The sequence below is a fragment of the Corticium candelabrum genome, chromosome 15 (genome assembly GCF_963422355.1).
Source record: "Corticium candelabrum chromosome 15, ooCorCand1.1, whole genome shotgun sequence".
NCBI classification, from domain to species: domain Eukaryota; kingdom Metazoa; phylum Porifera; class Homoscleromorpha; order Homosclerophorida; family Plakinidae; genus Corticium; species Corticium candelabrum.
Genome location: NC_085099.1, coordinates 4,434,320 through 4,449,319, shown reverse-complemented (window position 1 = coordinate 4,449,319; position 15,000 = coordinate 4,434,320). Strand labels below are relative to the sequence as shown.

The 15,000-nt window shown below is 41.5% G+C and overlaps 3 protein-coding genes across 3 annotated transcripts in view; 1 reads left to right on the top strand and 2 right to left on the bottom strand.

The window, feature by feature from the left end:
- LOC134190616 (ankyrin repeat and EF-hand domain-containing protein 1-like) overlaps nucleotides 1-3,154 on the bottom strand; it is a 9,981-nt gene extending 6,827 nt beyond the window's left edge. Inside the window, exons 1-2 of the mRNA XM_062659072.1 lie at nucleotides 2,987-3,154; nucleotides 381-596 (exon numbers count right to left, since the gene is read on the bottom strand). Coding sequence (XP_062515056.1) covers nucleotides 381-596; nucleotides 2,987-3,116 — 346 coding nt within the window. The 5' untranslated portion in view covers nucleotides 3,117-3,154. The remainder of the gene's footprint in view (nucleotides 1-380; nucleotides 597-2,986) is intronic.
- A 552-nt stretch (nucleotides 3,155-3,706) lies between these two features.
- Nucleotides 3,707-7,122, top strand: LOC134190617 (peptidyl-prolyl cis-trans isomerase-like 1). Its single transcript, XM_062659073.1, has 8 exons — nucleotides 3,707-3,804; nucleotides 3,865-3,930; nucleotides 4,016-4,063; nucleotides 4,758-4,819; nucleotides 4,981-5,052; nucleotides 5,110-5,171; nucleotides 6,777-6,861; nucleotides 6,920-7,122. Exons 1-8 carry the CDS (start codon nucleotides 3,763-3,765, stop codon nucleotides 6,966-6,968), a joined length of 486 nt encoding a protein of 161 aa, XP_062515057.1. The 5' UTR covers nucleotides 3,707-3,762; the 3' UTR covers nucleotides 6,969-7,122.
- Nucleotides 7,123-7,875: 753 nt separating this feature from the next.
- Nucleotides 7,876-15,000, bottom strand: part of LOC134191219 (alpha-L-fucosidase-like) — an 8,473-nt gene continuing 1,348 nt past the window's right edge. The window contains exons 2-18 of the mRNA XM_062659815.1: nucleotides 14,546-14,603; nucleotides 14,373-14,486; nucleotides 14,227-14,312; nucleotides 13,504-13,561; nucleotides 13,280-13,436; nucleotides 13,136-13,221; nucleotides 12,556-12,611; nucleotides 12,475-12,491; nucleotides 12,215-12,419; nucleotides 12,011-12,147; nucleotides 11,900-11,944; nucleotides 10,653-10,734; nucleotides 10,524-10,594; nucleotides 10,364-10,454; nucleotides 10,181-10,267; nucleotides 10,061-10,124; nucleotides 7,876-8,244 (exon numbers count right to left, since the gene is read on the bottom strand). Coding sequence (XP_062515799.1) covers nucleotides 8,054-8,244; nucleotides 10,061-10,124; nucleotides 10,181-10,267; nucleotides 10,364-10,454; nucleotides 10,524-10,594; nucleotides 10,653-10,734; nucleotides 11,900-11,944; nucleotides 12,011-12,147; nucleotides 12,215-12,419; nucleotides 12,475-12,491; nucleotides 12,556-12,611; nucleotides 13,136-13,221; nucleotides 13,280-13,436; nucleotides 13,504-13,561; nucleotides 14,227-14,312; nucleotides 14,373-14,486; nucleotides 14,546-14,603 — 1,605 coding nt within the window. The 3' untranslated portion in view covers nucleotides 7,876-8,053. The remainder of the gene's footprint in view (nucleotides 8,245-10,060; nucleotides 10,125-10,180; nucleotides 10,268-10,363; nucleotides 10,455-10,523; nucleotides 10,595-10,652; nucleotides 10,735-11,899; nucleotides 11,945-12,010; nucleotides 12,148-12,214; nucleotides 12,420-12,474; nucleotides 12,492-12,555; nucleotides 12,612-13,135; nucleotides 13,222-13,279; nucleotides 13,437-13,503; nucleotides 13,562-14,226; nucleotides 14,313-14,372; nucleotides 14,487-14,545; nucleotides 14,604-15,000) is intronic.

The following is a 15,000-nucleotide window of genomic DNA, read 5'->3' as shown; positions in this document are numbered from 1 at the left end:
GTTTTGTACAGATAACAAACAGCGTCCACTAATTTATTGCACAAGAAAGCCATATAATGATTATATGAAAATCTAAGCCATTACAGTGCTGTGTGAGGGAACAACAATGTTAACTTCACTTGCCCTCAACGCATTACAGCTTGTACCTACACCAATGTCTACAACCCTGCTCCACACTCATCACAATAAAACTTGATATCCAATGCAAACGTCAGCTACAATACACTGACACAACACTACTAATCCTTAGCACCAATTTCAGAGTAAATATTGATTATTTGATAATACAATTCACTGCAGTCTACTCATACAATTTGTTTAATGTTAATTATCAGAATTATAAAATAATAATTAACATCTCCAGGTGGCAAAACTCCTACCTTTGCCTGCTTCGTTTTCTTCAGATTCCTCAGTTTCATCAACTAGTAAGATTCTGACAGTCTGCTCATGACCATGTTCGGCGGCCCTCATCAGTGGTGTCCTGCCTTGTCTATCTTGCGGATTTCGCCATGAGCCACGATCCAAGAGCAACTGAACAACATTCTCTTTGTTGCCAGTAGCAGCTATGTGTAGAGCTGATTCCCCAGTCTTGGGATCTGCAAACAATGGAACAGACACAGTGTGTAGTCATAATACACACAAACCTATACGCGTATTTCTAAAAAAATTTAAAAATTAATTAATTAATTAATGGCTTATTCATTTGGGTGGGTGGGTGTGAGTGCGTGTTTCTCCTCTCCCTCCCTCCCTCCCTCTCTCTCTCGCACGTGCGTGTGTGTGTGTGCATGTGTGTGTGTGTGTGTGTGTGTGTGTGTGTGTGTGTGTGTGTGTGTGTGTGTGTGTGTGTGTGTGTCTGCATGTGGCATTAATTAATTAAGGCTACCGAGATTTCCGAAACAGCGCCAAGGGCAGCAGTACAAAAATGGGATTTTTGTGCAAGAAAGTCCGTTCTCAATAAGCACCCACATAGGAAACTCTGGAATTTGGCAAATTGACTTGAGTACCACAGGGTAGGCAAGTGTGAGGCCTATCTTGCAACGTCCTGCGTAGCTACGTATACTCTTTAGAAACTTGGGAGTGCGACAAGACCTGACTGCCCTCATATGCTTCTTGTCAGACATTTCTTTAAAAGATCCTTCTCTTTATTCCACAGTGTAAGATTACTGTCTGGTTGCCAAACTTGTACGTACACTGCAGTATAGTAACACAAGTTACTAATACAGCCTCGGAATATCAACCAACTTTGGGTCGCAACGTGGAATCATGCACCACAATCTTGATTCTCATTAGCGGCCCATGGGCCGTAAATGACAACAGTTTCCAAAAGATCGCGCACTGTGGGCGCTGTTTCAGAAATTCCAGTAATGCTGGTACTAGTTATGCAAAAGTAGCTTAGTAGTACATTACATTCTCTTGATGGACATGATTCATGTAAAACACGAATGTTTAAACCACGCCTACAAGTGAATCAACACATTGGTGCCCCTTCGGTAAATCCTAGAACTGCCCCTGTAGAAGATGCGGTATATTAATTGTATATACAGTTCTGCCCTATCAAGTAGTCTTAAACATCCTACCGAATGGTCTCAAGTAACAACAGGGGTGTTGTTACCCAGGCAATGCAGCCAAACTTGGCTCAAGACACGGATCTTTTGGTTCCAGAAGACTCGAGTTAGCAGTAAAAATAAAATTTAATGTGTCCCTGCATGTATGTGCTGGAGTCCAGTCTCTGTGTCATGTCATACATGCATGTCAGAGTTTGGACTGTGGGTCCTGCCAGTACGAGAATTATGCTATCAATGATCTGTCTATATACAAGGTTACGCAGGAGATGACGACTGAGGGCACATACCATTGCAGCACGTGTATACAGGTTGCCGGCAGTTGTGACACTATAGTTACTAAGTAGTGCGCAGCAAGCTTCTGGGTGTCCAAGGGCTTTGGCTCCAAGTACAGGGCAGCAACACCCAAATTTGACTCCAAAATTGACGAACACCTGCAACTCTGAACAACTGTGCTAAAACAGTTTGACTATGGAGTCAAGGTTAGTTCGATCACTTCATTGGAGCCACGTGTAACCATCCCTGCACACACACACACACACACACACACACACACACACACACACACACACACACACAAATGTTAAATGCAAATGGACTAAGCTGCTGTTATTCATGGTCACACCCCAACCGGATGGCTGGGTTCCTGTGCACTATGCAGGAGCTAGGGCCAACTAAGCAATCTCCTGGAGCCTGGCCGGTTATCACAGGAGCACTAGCTGCGACACCAACCGTCGTGTGGGCACCCAAAATCCCACCGAGATCACAGTGGCTGATGAACTTTGTCACAGTCAGGAGCCATTGCCTCCCCCAGTCAATTAATGACTAAGTACTTATTTATAATCCTGAGTCGAGAGAGGCAATTGTGTGTAAGTTCCTTGCCCAAGAAAATTATGCCATAACGTGCTATCACTCAGTGACTGTGACTTGAACTGCAACCCTGCAGGGTCCCCAGATGACTCTATAGCATGACTCTCTAACCAACTGAGCCACACACACACACACACACACACACACACACACACACACACACACACACACACACACACACACACACACACACACACACACACACACACACACACACACACACACACACACACACACACACACACACACACACACACACACACACACACACACACACACACACACACACGGCGCGCGTGCAGTACCCTACTCAGTATCATATTCCTGCACAAGCTCGTCACAGCTTTCTCTACAGTGTCTTTGCCACGCCCACACAAAACACTAACACCACCAATCAACAGCCCAAGGTGTACATCAAGTCTGTGAGACTACAATCGCACTTCATTGTCCCGAAACCGTACATCTCCGGCATGTTAGAATGTCACACACCGGTTGCCAGGCAGCCCCGCCTACACGTTCGTAACAACAGCAGTCAACATGCAAACCGACCGTACCGCGGCAGTTGATGAGATGTGGTACGCCGCTTGTCGTCAACTTGTTGATGCAGACCGTGTCTTCGATCCTGACGGAGTAGAGAAGCTTATGCATTTGCATCAGCGCCAAGCGCGACTTCACTTCGGTCATCTTCGGACTCTCCGGGAACTGCTGCGCTCACGTGCACGTTGGATTCAATAACGAAGATGCGCGCAAGACCGCTTTTCTCTCCCGCCAAACAGATAGCGAGAAAGGAGCGGTCTGGCTACATAGTGTGCACTAAATTTTTAGACTCGTGCACAGTCCTTCCGGGCTAGGTTGCTACACCACGTGCGCTATGTTGTTACACCACGTGCGCTAGGTGTCTACGCCACGTGCGCTAGCTGTCACGTGTGCATAGCACCATGTGGTCACACACGTGTTGTTAGCCTAACGAGTCTAAACAGTTCCTAGCGACATGTAGACACATTATTTTGCCTGCTAGATGGTGTCTTTGAAATTACTAACGATGCTACAAAAGCGCCGAAATTAGAAAATATACAACGCAACCACATCGTCTCTGTCCACTTGCTTTGCGACAAACACAACTCACCCCATCGACTGCCTCGTCCGTCGTTTCTCCACTCATTTGGACGTTATGCTGAAATTGAATTCAATAAGTAATCCGCCTACTGTGTACCCGAGCGACAGGTCGCGTGATTAGCCTCGCCCCAGACGTAGTGTGCGCTACTAGTGGTGATGGCTGTACATCCGGGGGCTGCAACCCACACTGCATCTGGGGCGAGGCTATTGCGTGATGGGTGCGAGATCGGCTACAGTCAGTTTGCAGACGTCTATGGTTTGTGTGGCGAATCGATCGTATGATCACTATTCGTCTCTAATTTGTGTCATCTCGTAGGGAAAAGTTGTTATAGAGTTGTATTGGGAGCATGCACCCAAGACGTGCACCAACTTTGCAGAGCTGGTCAGATCGACTGCAGCTGAATGATGTATAGTTGCGTTTGTCACTGTGTGTGTGTGTGTGTGTGTGTGTGTGTGTGTGTGTGCAGGCAAGGAGAGGATACTACGACGGAATTAAATTTCACCGCCTCATAAGAGTTAGTTTGCTGTTTGTGGGTCTGACTGTTTGTCTGTTTGTCTGTCTGTTCGTTTGTCTGTATGTGTGTCTGTCCATCTCTCTTTTTGTCTGTATGTGTGTCTGTCTATTTGACTGTGTTTGTTTGTATGGTTGTCTGTCCACCTGTCTGGCTGGCTGTTGGTCTGTATGAGTGTCTATTCATCTGTCTGTATGTGTGTCTGTCTACTTGTCAGTTTGTCTGTTCATTTGACTATGTTTGTTTGTCTGTATGTTTGTCTGTCCGTCTGCCTGGCTGTTTGTCTGTTTATCTGTATGTTGATCTGCCCATCTGTCTGTTTGTCTGTATGAGTGTATGTCCACCTGTGGTTATTTGTCTGGCTAGCTGTTCGTCTGTATGTGTCTGCATGCATGTTCATCTGTATGTATGTATGTACGTGTGCCTGTGTATCTGTCTGTTTGTCTCTACACGTGTGTCCATCTGTATGCTTTTGTCATAGTGATGTTTTCTGATATATAGTATTGTCTGTCTGTCGCCCAGAATAGTTGGGCATTTGAATTGTATTACAAAAGGCTGTGGCATCTACCTTAGTCTTGATCAATCTCTTCATATTGTTCTCTTGCTCTATAGCTCCTTTTGTACATTTGTATGTGTGTGCTTACGTATGTTTGCTGGACAAATATGACATGTAGTACGTATATGCTGTGTTTGTAAGGACTTTATGATTCAAACTGGTGATCCGACTGGCACTGGTCGAGGTGGGGCATCAATCTACGGGTATTGTAAACTTATCCAGATTATATACATACATATATACATACACACACACACACACACACACACACACACACACACACACACACACACACACACACGCAAATTCTGACCTTGGGTTGAGAAATCGTGTTTGTGAGTAAATAATTCTCTGTTGATTGAAGGCCTGCGTTTGAAGACGAAATACATACTGATCTCAAGCACACAGGAGCTGGCATAGTATCAATGGCCAACAGGTGGCATATCGATTATGGAATAACATTTTGGTTTTCATTGCAGTCTCTGTTGTGTAGTGGCCCTAATACCAATGGCAGCCAATTCTTCATCACTCTGGCTCCGGCTCAGTGGTTAGACGGTGAGATATTGTAATTGGTTCAGTGTAATATACTCTTGTAAAGGGTAAATGACATTTAGTTTGTAAACCAAAATCTGCCAGCTTAAATCATTGCCTGGCAAACATCGTATACATAAAAGTATTGTTTGATTGATTGATTGATTGTTTTATTTCATGCAAGTATCCTTGCTCAGCAGCATCCTGGTAAGGCTTCCGATAATACGCAGACAAGTTGGTACTCAGAGGCGAATCTCAAGGGTTTCCGGGGTTCGCAGAAACCCATCTACTTGGGCTGTGCTATACCTTCATGAACATCAAATGTTGCTGCATATCTGGTTTTTCTTAGCTGGGTTTCCAGGAAGTGTGTTGGCAGAGAGGGTCTGGGTATGCGAGACTAACAACGGACCAAGGTCGATCGGCTCAATGCATGTTCACTACACCATACGATGGATTGTATTGCACACTCTCTCTTTACCCAATTTTTTAGAGGATTGTTTTGCCAAATCTTAAATAGAGCTTTTAATAGGCTGTCATTAGAATAAACACTAAATAAAGTGTCATACTAGATTTTATTTGCTAATTGTTCCAGGGCCGGCAGAGCACTCCAGATGTTGGGTGCATGGGCCAGATCTAGTGTGGCAAAGCCCCGCCCACAGTGAATGTAAAAAATAGCTAATTTATTTAATTACTTAAACCAATATTTCAGGAAGCTATTGCCAAACGTCTGTAGGCAGAAGTTCCATTTTCAAAAGTTGCTCCGCTGGCCCTGTGTTCATAGATAAACTCAACATGCACAATAGAAATTAGAAAGCATATTAAACACCTTGTGCAGTTCATAGAATGTCTATCATAGTATGTGAAACCATTTTGCCAAAGGTTTTAAATGTTCTGTCCATAGAAATTTTGAACCATGGTCTAGATGCGTAGGCATGCAATAATGTGTAAGACATAATATATCCTCAAGTTTCTGTTGTTTTGACTGAGTGACATTGTTTGGCTAGTCGTTGGAAACCCCTTTGAAGACCCATCAGGGGCGTGCTGGTCAGACATGGGGATTTGCTTTGGCTGAGACATACAACGTTTGTCCGGAACTACAAGGCTCATGAGCTATTATACCAGTATATTCTAGTCTGTAGTGGTATGATTTGCCATACAATGACAGCAAAAGGGCAACCGCTATTGCGGAATGAAAATGCCAGATGTTGTAAAAAGGTTCTGGTAACACGACGCTTGCCTCATTTCCAGACTCTCGCACCTTTGTCATTTATCAATGTACAATACTGAAGGAACTGGACCCAAAATAAAAATTCGCTGTCCATTACCTGTGTAGAAATGCAAAGTTTGGAACACATCTAACAGTAGCCCAATTCACACAGAGCACGTCCAAAGTAATCATCACTGTATAGGTCATACACACATGCCCAATGGCCCTATGAAAGGGCAGAGCTGTGAGAGAGGGTTTGCTTGTAACCCAAAAACCCCACCAGGTATGTGCCGGGCTGCCCATGAGATACGCCGTTGGTCTGCTATAATTTCTGCTTGTGTTTTGTGTTAGGAGTGGGGTGAGGCCTTTGTTGTCATTTTACCATAGTATGGTAAAGTTCTTACATCCTTTGTGTAATGTAGGAAAACATACCATATTTGGTCGAGTGCAATCAGGCATGGGAATTGTACAACGAATCGGATTGGTTAATACTGGCAACGACGATCGGTAATCACTTCATATCTACGTTGTTACATTGCGGTCTCAATGTGGTTCTATTCTTTAGACCGTTGGATGAAGTACTGATTACGAAGGCATTTCCCAATGACGACTGATGAGTTATAACATTTCAATGTTTGAGAGTTAGTAATAACAGTAAATGCATGGACACGATGCTTCATCTCCTATTGTGTCGCTTGCAATGTTAATTGAAACAGAAAACACTACAGACTGTACTTGATATAGAAATGTGTGGGGCCCATATCCAAACTGTTTGTGTTATCAAGTCTTGTCTTGTTACAGCTACTGAGATCCAGGTAGACAAACAGACGGGCAGACAAAGACCACAGGTAGACAGACAGACAGACAGGCAGGCAGACAGAGACAACAGACAGGCAGACAGAGACAACAGACAGACAGGCAGACAGACAGACAGACAGACATATAGTGTCCAATTGCATGAAACCTAAGTTGATAATTTTTTAGAGACCCGTGTGGGTCCAATTGATATATAACGGACTTTTGCATCTATAGCTTGTAATAGTTCATATGTATGAAATATAAAGATTTGACAGACAGACAGACAGACAGACAGAGACGACAGCCAGCCAGATAGAAGAATGGATGGATGGACTTACAGGTGGCAGGCTGCAAGAAAACAAAATGGGATGGACAAAGACAGCATTGGAACGCATCCTTAGTTAATTGATTACAGCAATACCTTCAATTGGATAGTCTATTGGGTAGTCTACCAAATCCATTGTGCCAGTTGATAGAATGGATAGAGAACTACCGTGTGATATGCCATGCATACGAATCCCCATGTTCTACACTCAGTTTTAGGTGGCATTTGAGTGGGTACCATCATACCATCACCAGACCACTCGTCATTTCAAACCCAGACTCGTGCTAGTTCTTCCTTCATTCTTAGGTCACTCCAACCCCAGCAGGAAGACCTAATTAATTTAATTAATTAATTTTATTTATTTATTTTCATTAATTAATTTATGCAAAAAGTTAATTTAACATCTGAGCTCACGTTGTTTGATATGCAACGATGAATTACAATTCCAGAGACATCAAAGTGTGAAATCCAAAAATATGCAGTCATAAACTCCATGCAAAAAACCAAAGGTGGCATACCAAAACCATGTACTGTAAAACACCATTTAGCAGCGTTCAAAAAATGTTTGGAAAAAAATTAATATGCCATCGGCATGTTGGCCAACTTGAACACCCAGGCGATGGTGGATGGAAGCTGGTCCGGTGTGAGGGTTGGCAAGGCAATGTGCAGTCCATCAGACCCCTGACTGTGTTTCACCTGTCCGTTGTACCCCATCATAGCGACTGTTGTGTGATCAGTACTATTCAGTTGAGTAAGGACAAGATCACCTACAACAGATACGAGAATCAGGGCGTACTAACCAATGCAATGTGAACATAGACATCGACATATGCATGGATTTAGATTGCTGCTATGTCAGCTGCTCTTCTATTCCCTTGTACAAAAGCATAGCTGACTGCACTGTATTACCTGTATGTATATGTGCAGGTCAAAGAAACACAGCACACAAACAAATCTGTAATAATTAGAGGAATTGCACCATAATGACAGACGATGATAACACGCACCGCTGTATGTACTTAAATCAAAGTTGTCCAATCCGTCTACATCTGGTAACATCAAATCACTGTAGCACATTTTCTCTACTGACTTGCATTTCACTGAGAATGCTGTTTCAGTCGTCGTTGATCTTACCCAACCCCAAACCCTTCATTAAGCCTCCACATACTTGAAACAGTTCACAAGATACGAAACCAACTGGCAAAGTCATCTCATGGACATTTGAATAAACATCTTGTCTGGTATCGTACATGTGTCCTTCCTTTGGGCTCCACTCTAAGGCAACTGCCTCACTACCTCATGCTTAGCTATGCCTCTGCTGTAGACTCAAGTAGTGTGACTATGTTCATTGCAGTAGATATCACAACATTGCCTACAGTAGCAGTCTCTGGTAAGTTGATCTATAGTTCTTGAAGCATTCCGTTTTGAAGAAAGAATATGGAACGGGTAGGGAAAATAGAGAGTACCAGAAAACCAGAAATTCGTGTGAACCTAATATTGTGCAAATTTGCCCTGAACAAGCGCTTTAAAACGTTATCCAGTTTTAATTTGTGTGATATCAAGACAGATCAAAATATCTACTCAAGGACAGTTTTATATAGACCAATCAATAACCACCACAACAACAACAAGCCTATATGCATAGACGTTTGCTGCCTGTTTGACTTCATTCTGGGATCATAGCGTACACAGATCTACAGGAAAACTGTGAGAGAAAATGGAGTGAATACGCACGAGTATTTTTATGCATTGTGCGAATTCAATTTGTGAGACAATATCTTGGTTGCATGATTTAAATCATCCACGAATTTCTGGTTTTACGATAATGTCTAATATTTTGCTGGATATAGCCCTATTTATGTAACCAGTTGCAATACAAATAAAGCAGACAAATTAATTAATTAACCCAAGGACAGAGAATGGGTGGAGCTTACTAACAGATAGATAAATGGACTGAGAAGCATAAATGGGAAAATGGAGGGATGAAAGACGCCCATGCAGTGAATGCTGTGCATACTGGAGGGAACTAATTGACCAACAGATAAAAAGTTTATGATGCAAAGGCAGAGATACAAACACCGAATAGACAAAATCATTACATCTGTACATCATGCACAGTAGCACAGGTAGCAAACAGGCAGGCAATAGATATACATATACCATGGTCACGTGATGTGTGACCAGCATGAGTGCGATTGAGATGGTGTATATGACATATCGCGCTGTAACAAGTGTGGAATAATTATTTCCGGTTAATATCACACTCTCAATTATATATACATCACGTGACCATAGTATAAATGACTTATCCTATGTTCACCTCGGGCAATAACGCTGCTCCTTGTGGTGATAAAAGCCATATAGCATGGTAATCATATGATAAACTACACCTAACTATACAGCCATAAGTTAAGGCTTTCAAAAAATGTCAATGGGTACATGTATTTGACCTTGGGTTTGACAGTGGCTGATGAGACGTTTAGGTAGACATCATAATGCATTATGTTTAATTATCAGACATACAGACAGATAGATCAGCAATCAGCTCAGTTGCAGACCTCATTGGTTACATAACACTCGTACCTGATTGTGGCCATACAAACGAGATAACATATACAGTCGTCCAATCTGGCAGTCCGTATTCATCCTAAAAGACGTTGATCGACTGACTAAGTAACAACAAATCAACACAAATCAACAGACCTTCGGTGACGTGTATAGTATCTGTTTAGCATTAGTATCAAATTGCACTCGATAGGGAGTCGAGTTGTAAATGGCCTCACCATTTACCTACACATAAATGTAATCAAGCAAACACCACCCATCATCATGAAATAAAAATCAGTCAATGTAATTCATAACAACTTGTATGGCTGATGTACTGACCTTAAGCCATGCTCCAATCTCCATGAGTCTCTGTTCAAATTCAGGTAAGATCCTGCCGTCATGAGTGGGACCGATGTTTAGTAACAGATTCCTAGATCGTTGCAGAGTGTCAAATACAGTAAACAGCATTAGAGATTGTGTAATATTGCAGTTGGACTACCCGTTGAAGGCAACGGATGTAACAAGTTGGTAGATCAAGTGACTTGCGTTGATAAATCCAGACAAGTCCTCCTAAAGTTCAAAACAATCGTCATGATCAAATGTCGTGTTGTTTGCAACAATGACTGACTGATCGATCATATCCCCACGACCCCTTCTGGATTGTGTAGCAGCTTTCCCATTTCTCTGGAATCAGCTGACCAGGTGTGTACCTAAGTGGACATGCACACATACATACATGACATGGTACAGTATTTGATCAAACCAATATGGGAAACGATTCCTTCTACTGTAGTACTGTAGTCTACAACAATTAATATTACGACACAGATAATTTAGGTAACCACAAAAACATTGAAATAGCTGCGGCTGATCTGGGTTGAGGTTCTTAGCCAAGAACTTGCCAAGAAGGACATGCCAAGATCTAGACAAGAATTTCCAAAACTTGATAATTTCACACAGATATCAACTGAGAACTTGATGGCCGTATAAATATAAAGTCCTTAAATGTTAATTAATTGATATCCGTATGAAATTAACAAGTCTTGGAAATTCTTGTCTAGATCTTGGGCAGGTCCTTGTAAGAACTCACCAAGGCCAAGTTCTTGGATAAGAACTTCAACCCGGGGATGGCCGCCTAGTTCTCTAGTTAATTGAAAGAGAGTGGTTTCAGATAGTAATGGACCTAATGACATTGTAGTATGTACCTGATGTTGTATCACGTATGTTGCATTGTGTCTATAGAGTAAGTCTATTCAATTCGTGTCGTTATGCCCCTCCATGATGGGCAAGTGGGGTTTTTACCCCATCTGGGCTCCCACCAACCCGGCAAGTGAGACCAGATATATTGCTGCTTTTATTATTTATTTAAAAAATTATTAATTAAAATAAGAAAGCCAGTCGCTGAAACAAAAACACAATTGAAGAAACAATCAGACAGTTGTTGTGCATATGAATGTAACACTGTTGCGTTCAGATCTAGAAATTAATTTGTATGCTACAACGAATTCAATGATTGATATTCTAGTTACTAACAGAATCGATGATTCACATGCCAAAGTACGTGTAAATCATTGACCCTGAAAGTAACTAAAATGTCAATCATTGAATTGTACCGTTCGAAGATTTCTTCAAATCTGAATGTAAGTGTTACAGCAGTAGTTCCACTGTAGTATATGACATGTGCAGTACCACTCTGAGACAGTTGGTGATCAAGGTGCTGGGTTAGTTGGTGATCAAATGAGGACAACAAGACAACCAACCACTCATGGTTATGATGACCATACAAACATGCATATACATCCACATATGCATATACATACACACATGCATATACATACACACATGCAAGCAACTGTTACATTTATATGCTAGTACCTGTCAGGACCAGTTGTGTAATCACCTCCTGAACCTGATCCCCATCTGAAATTCAAGGTTTAGTTACTAGCCTTGGCTGTAATAAAATTAATTAAATCAATTAAGAGTAACCTGCTGTTGACCAAAACAGTGTCCTTGACTGGACTTTCATTGTACAACCAGCTGATAAAGTTGGGAGCTTTCCAATACTTGACAGAGTCATGTGTACATGGGGCATCACCAGCTCCATCTGCCCAAATAACCTCTGGCTATAACACGTACAAATCAACTGGAATACCATGTGATAGAACATCAGGGTCTCCCACAGCTATTCACCTGATACTTCATGACCATGTCCTTTAGAGTTGGTAGAAGGATGTCGTCCACAAATGCTGTCGTTGAACAGTTGTTAGCATTGTCCTCCTCGTATATTGGATTATACCATTCTCTAAGACTGTGATAAAGCCCCATGTGCAGACCAGCTTTTCGAACACTTGATGTGAGATTTCCAACAAGATCTCGAAAAGGACCAATGTCCATGCTAATACATTACGGTTGGTAGTAAGAAATTGAGATATGTGAAGCATGCAAGGCACCTGTTCCAGTTCCAATGCTAAGGTAACAAAATTATAAAATGAATGTGTTAATTAATTAACAGAATATGTAGTCATCAGTACTTGGGGACTGGGGAAGTTGCACCAGCCTTCATGGTGTTTTGATGTCAGCACAACATCTGCAAATATGTAATATATGACTTACAGCACTAAGTGCAGAAATATATGCGAACACACACACACACACACACACACACACACACACACACACACACACACACACACACACACACACACACACACACACACACACACACACACACACACACACACACACACACACACACACAACAAACAAATAATCAAAGATCACATTACACTGTACACATTTCTTCAACAATGTCTATCTTTAGTCTCATTGAAATTATGCATTATTCAATTATTATTGTTATTAATATGATTGTAATCATCAACTTAATATGGTGGCTAATTACCCCACAAACATTCATGTATTTTAGATACACTGCTTGCAGACAATATACTTAACCACAAAATGTTAGTGCAAATTAATGCCTCTACACTAACTCACTGGACTGCATGACATTAATTTTATTGCCTACATATATTTAATTACAGTACCTGAAGTAATATGGTGTACACTAATTAATTATAATTTCCATCCTATAAACTGCTGTCCACTTACACTTAGCTCCTGCCGCCTTGAAAACACTCGCCCAGTGATCAGGATCAAACAATTCAGCCTTAAACATAGGAGCAAAGTCAGCATATCTACAAACACAACCATCACTGAGGTCCGTCATAACAGCTAGGTTTCAAATGTACTCACTTGAAAGGGGGTCCAGTACACGGAAACTTGTCTGGCATGATGCCACTGCACCCATACACTCTGTTGTGAAACTGAACTACTGATGCTTCACCAGTCATCAACATGTGCCAATACCATTCACTACGATAAGCAGGCACGCTGAACACGCCCCAGTGAACTAAACGCCACAGTAAAAACCATATGAATATATTATTATACTACATATGATCAACAATTGATCTGACGGAAGATTCCAAACTTGACATTATCAAACCAAGATGGAATAGGACGAAACGCAAGACTCTAAAATGAAATATCAAGGTAAGTATCAAACATAAGAGAATCCTCACAGACATACATTTGACATGAACGTGCCTAGCAACTCACTCTAGAGTGTCTCTGTGTGGCTGAACTCAACAACATGCACTATCCATACCCTTTACCTCACTGACTACCGTGCTATCCTCTGTTGTGCCTGTCAGCCAGGGCGACCTAGTCTATCCTTCACAACTAACCATATTAGTTTGCCAGACCAACAAAAATTTTTGATGCTCGAATATTTGGACACGAAACCTGGACTGACTGATCAAAATAAAAATAAAAAGTAATAATGATCATGTGACATTTTGAGCATGTGCAGTTTTCATTGCACTGCATACAAATGTGAGATACAAAAAGGACACTACACAAAAGATGCCGATACCAAGCAGAATGCAGTTACAGTCACTGGACCACATGCACTGTTAACACTTGCAGAGTCATTGATATGTAGTCGTAAGATGTAAATACTATTAAGTCATTTAACAGCAAGCATAATATCATTGCGCATGCGCACATCAAATTCTATCATTTTGGTCAAGCTCAAAACTGGACCAGCAAATCCGAGCATCAAAAGATATAATTGGTGATCTAAAGCTTAACATGTCTTGCATTTACTGACTCTGCTAATCTATTTCGTGTATACATACCCTCCAGTTATTCTGATAGGCAGGAGTTGGACACGCCTCGGTCTCACTGTGGGACGTCGGAGCAACAGCAACACTTGAAAACATGACTAAACAAACGTACTCAATACAATCTCATTCTAACATGTTGCTTTGAACAATTGTTTTACATCTGTATGTATAGGGTGGATACTCTACAACCGAGCGTAATGTGGTACCGTTGTCGTGAGGATAATAGATGAAATCGAGAATGACAGCACGATCCATTCCATCAGAGCTGTTTTCTATAATCCAGTACATGTATAACAGAAACTAATTAAAACAATTACGAGTCACTACATACCACCACCACGATACACAATTCTTATTCCACGCTGAGGGTCTTGTGGGTCAACCGGATACTAATAAAAATCAAGAGACATGTTAAACTCTGCACAAACAATTGAAACAGTTGAAAGACCCAATTTAAGCATGTATATTATGCATGTATGTCTTCTGCTGATTCCATTATAAATTGACTAACCAAACTCACACATCAAAATTTGTTTGTATTCAATTAAGAAACATAGCATGACAGACTTAAAGGAAAAAGATTACAGCAAATCAATAAATGTTCGTAACTATAAACGTTCACAAACTGCCACAAACTCTATTTCTTAAAAATTAAATCTTTGTAAACATCCCTCATGCGTCTTGAACACGCGTGTGGAAGTGACGAGGCTCAATCAACAGCCGAGTAGGTCTGCCGATGTACCTACGTCATTCTCAATATGTCTCTGATTGCTTGGCTTGCAAAAG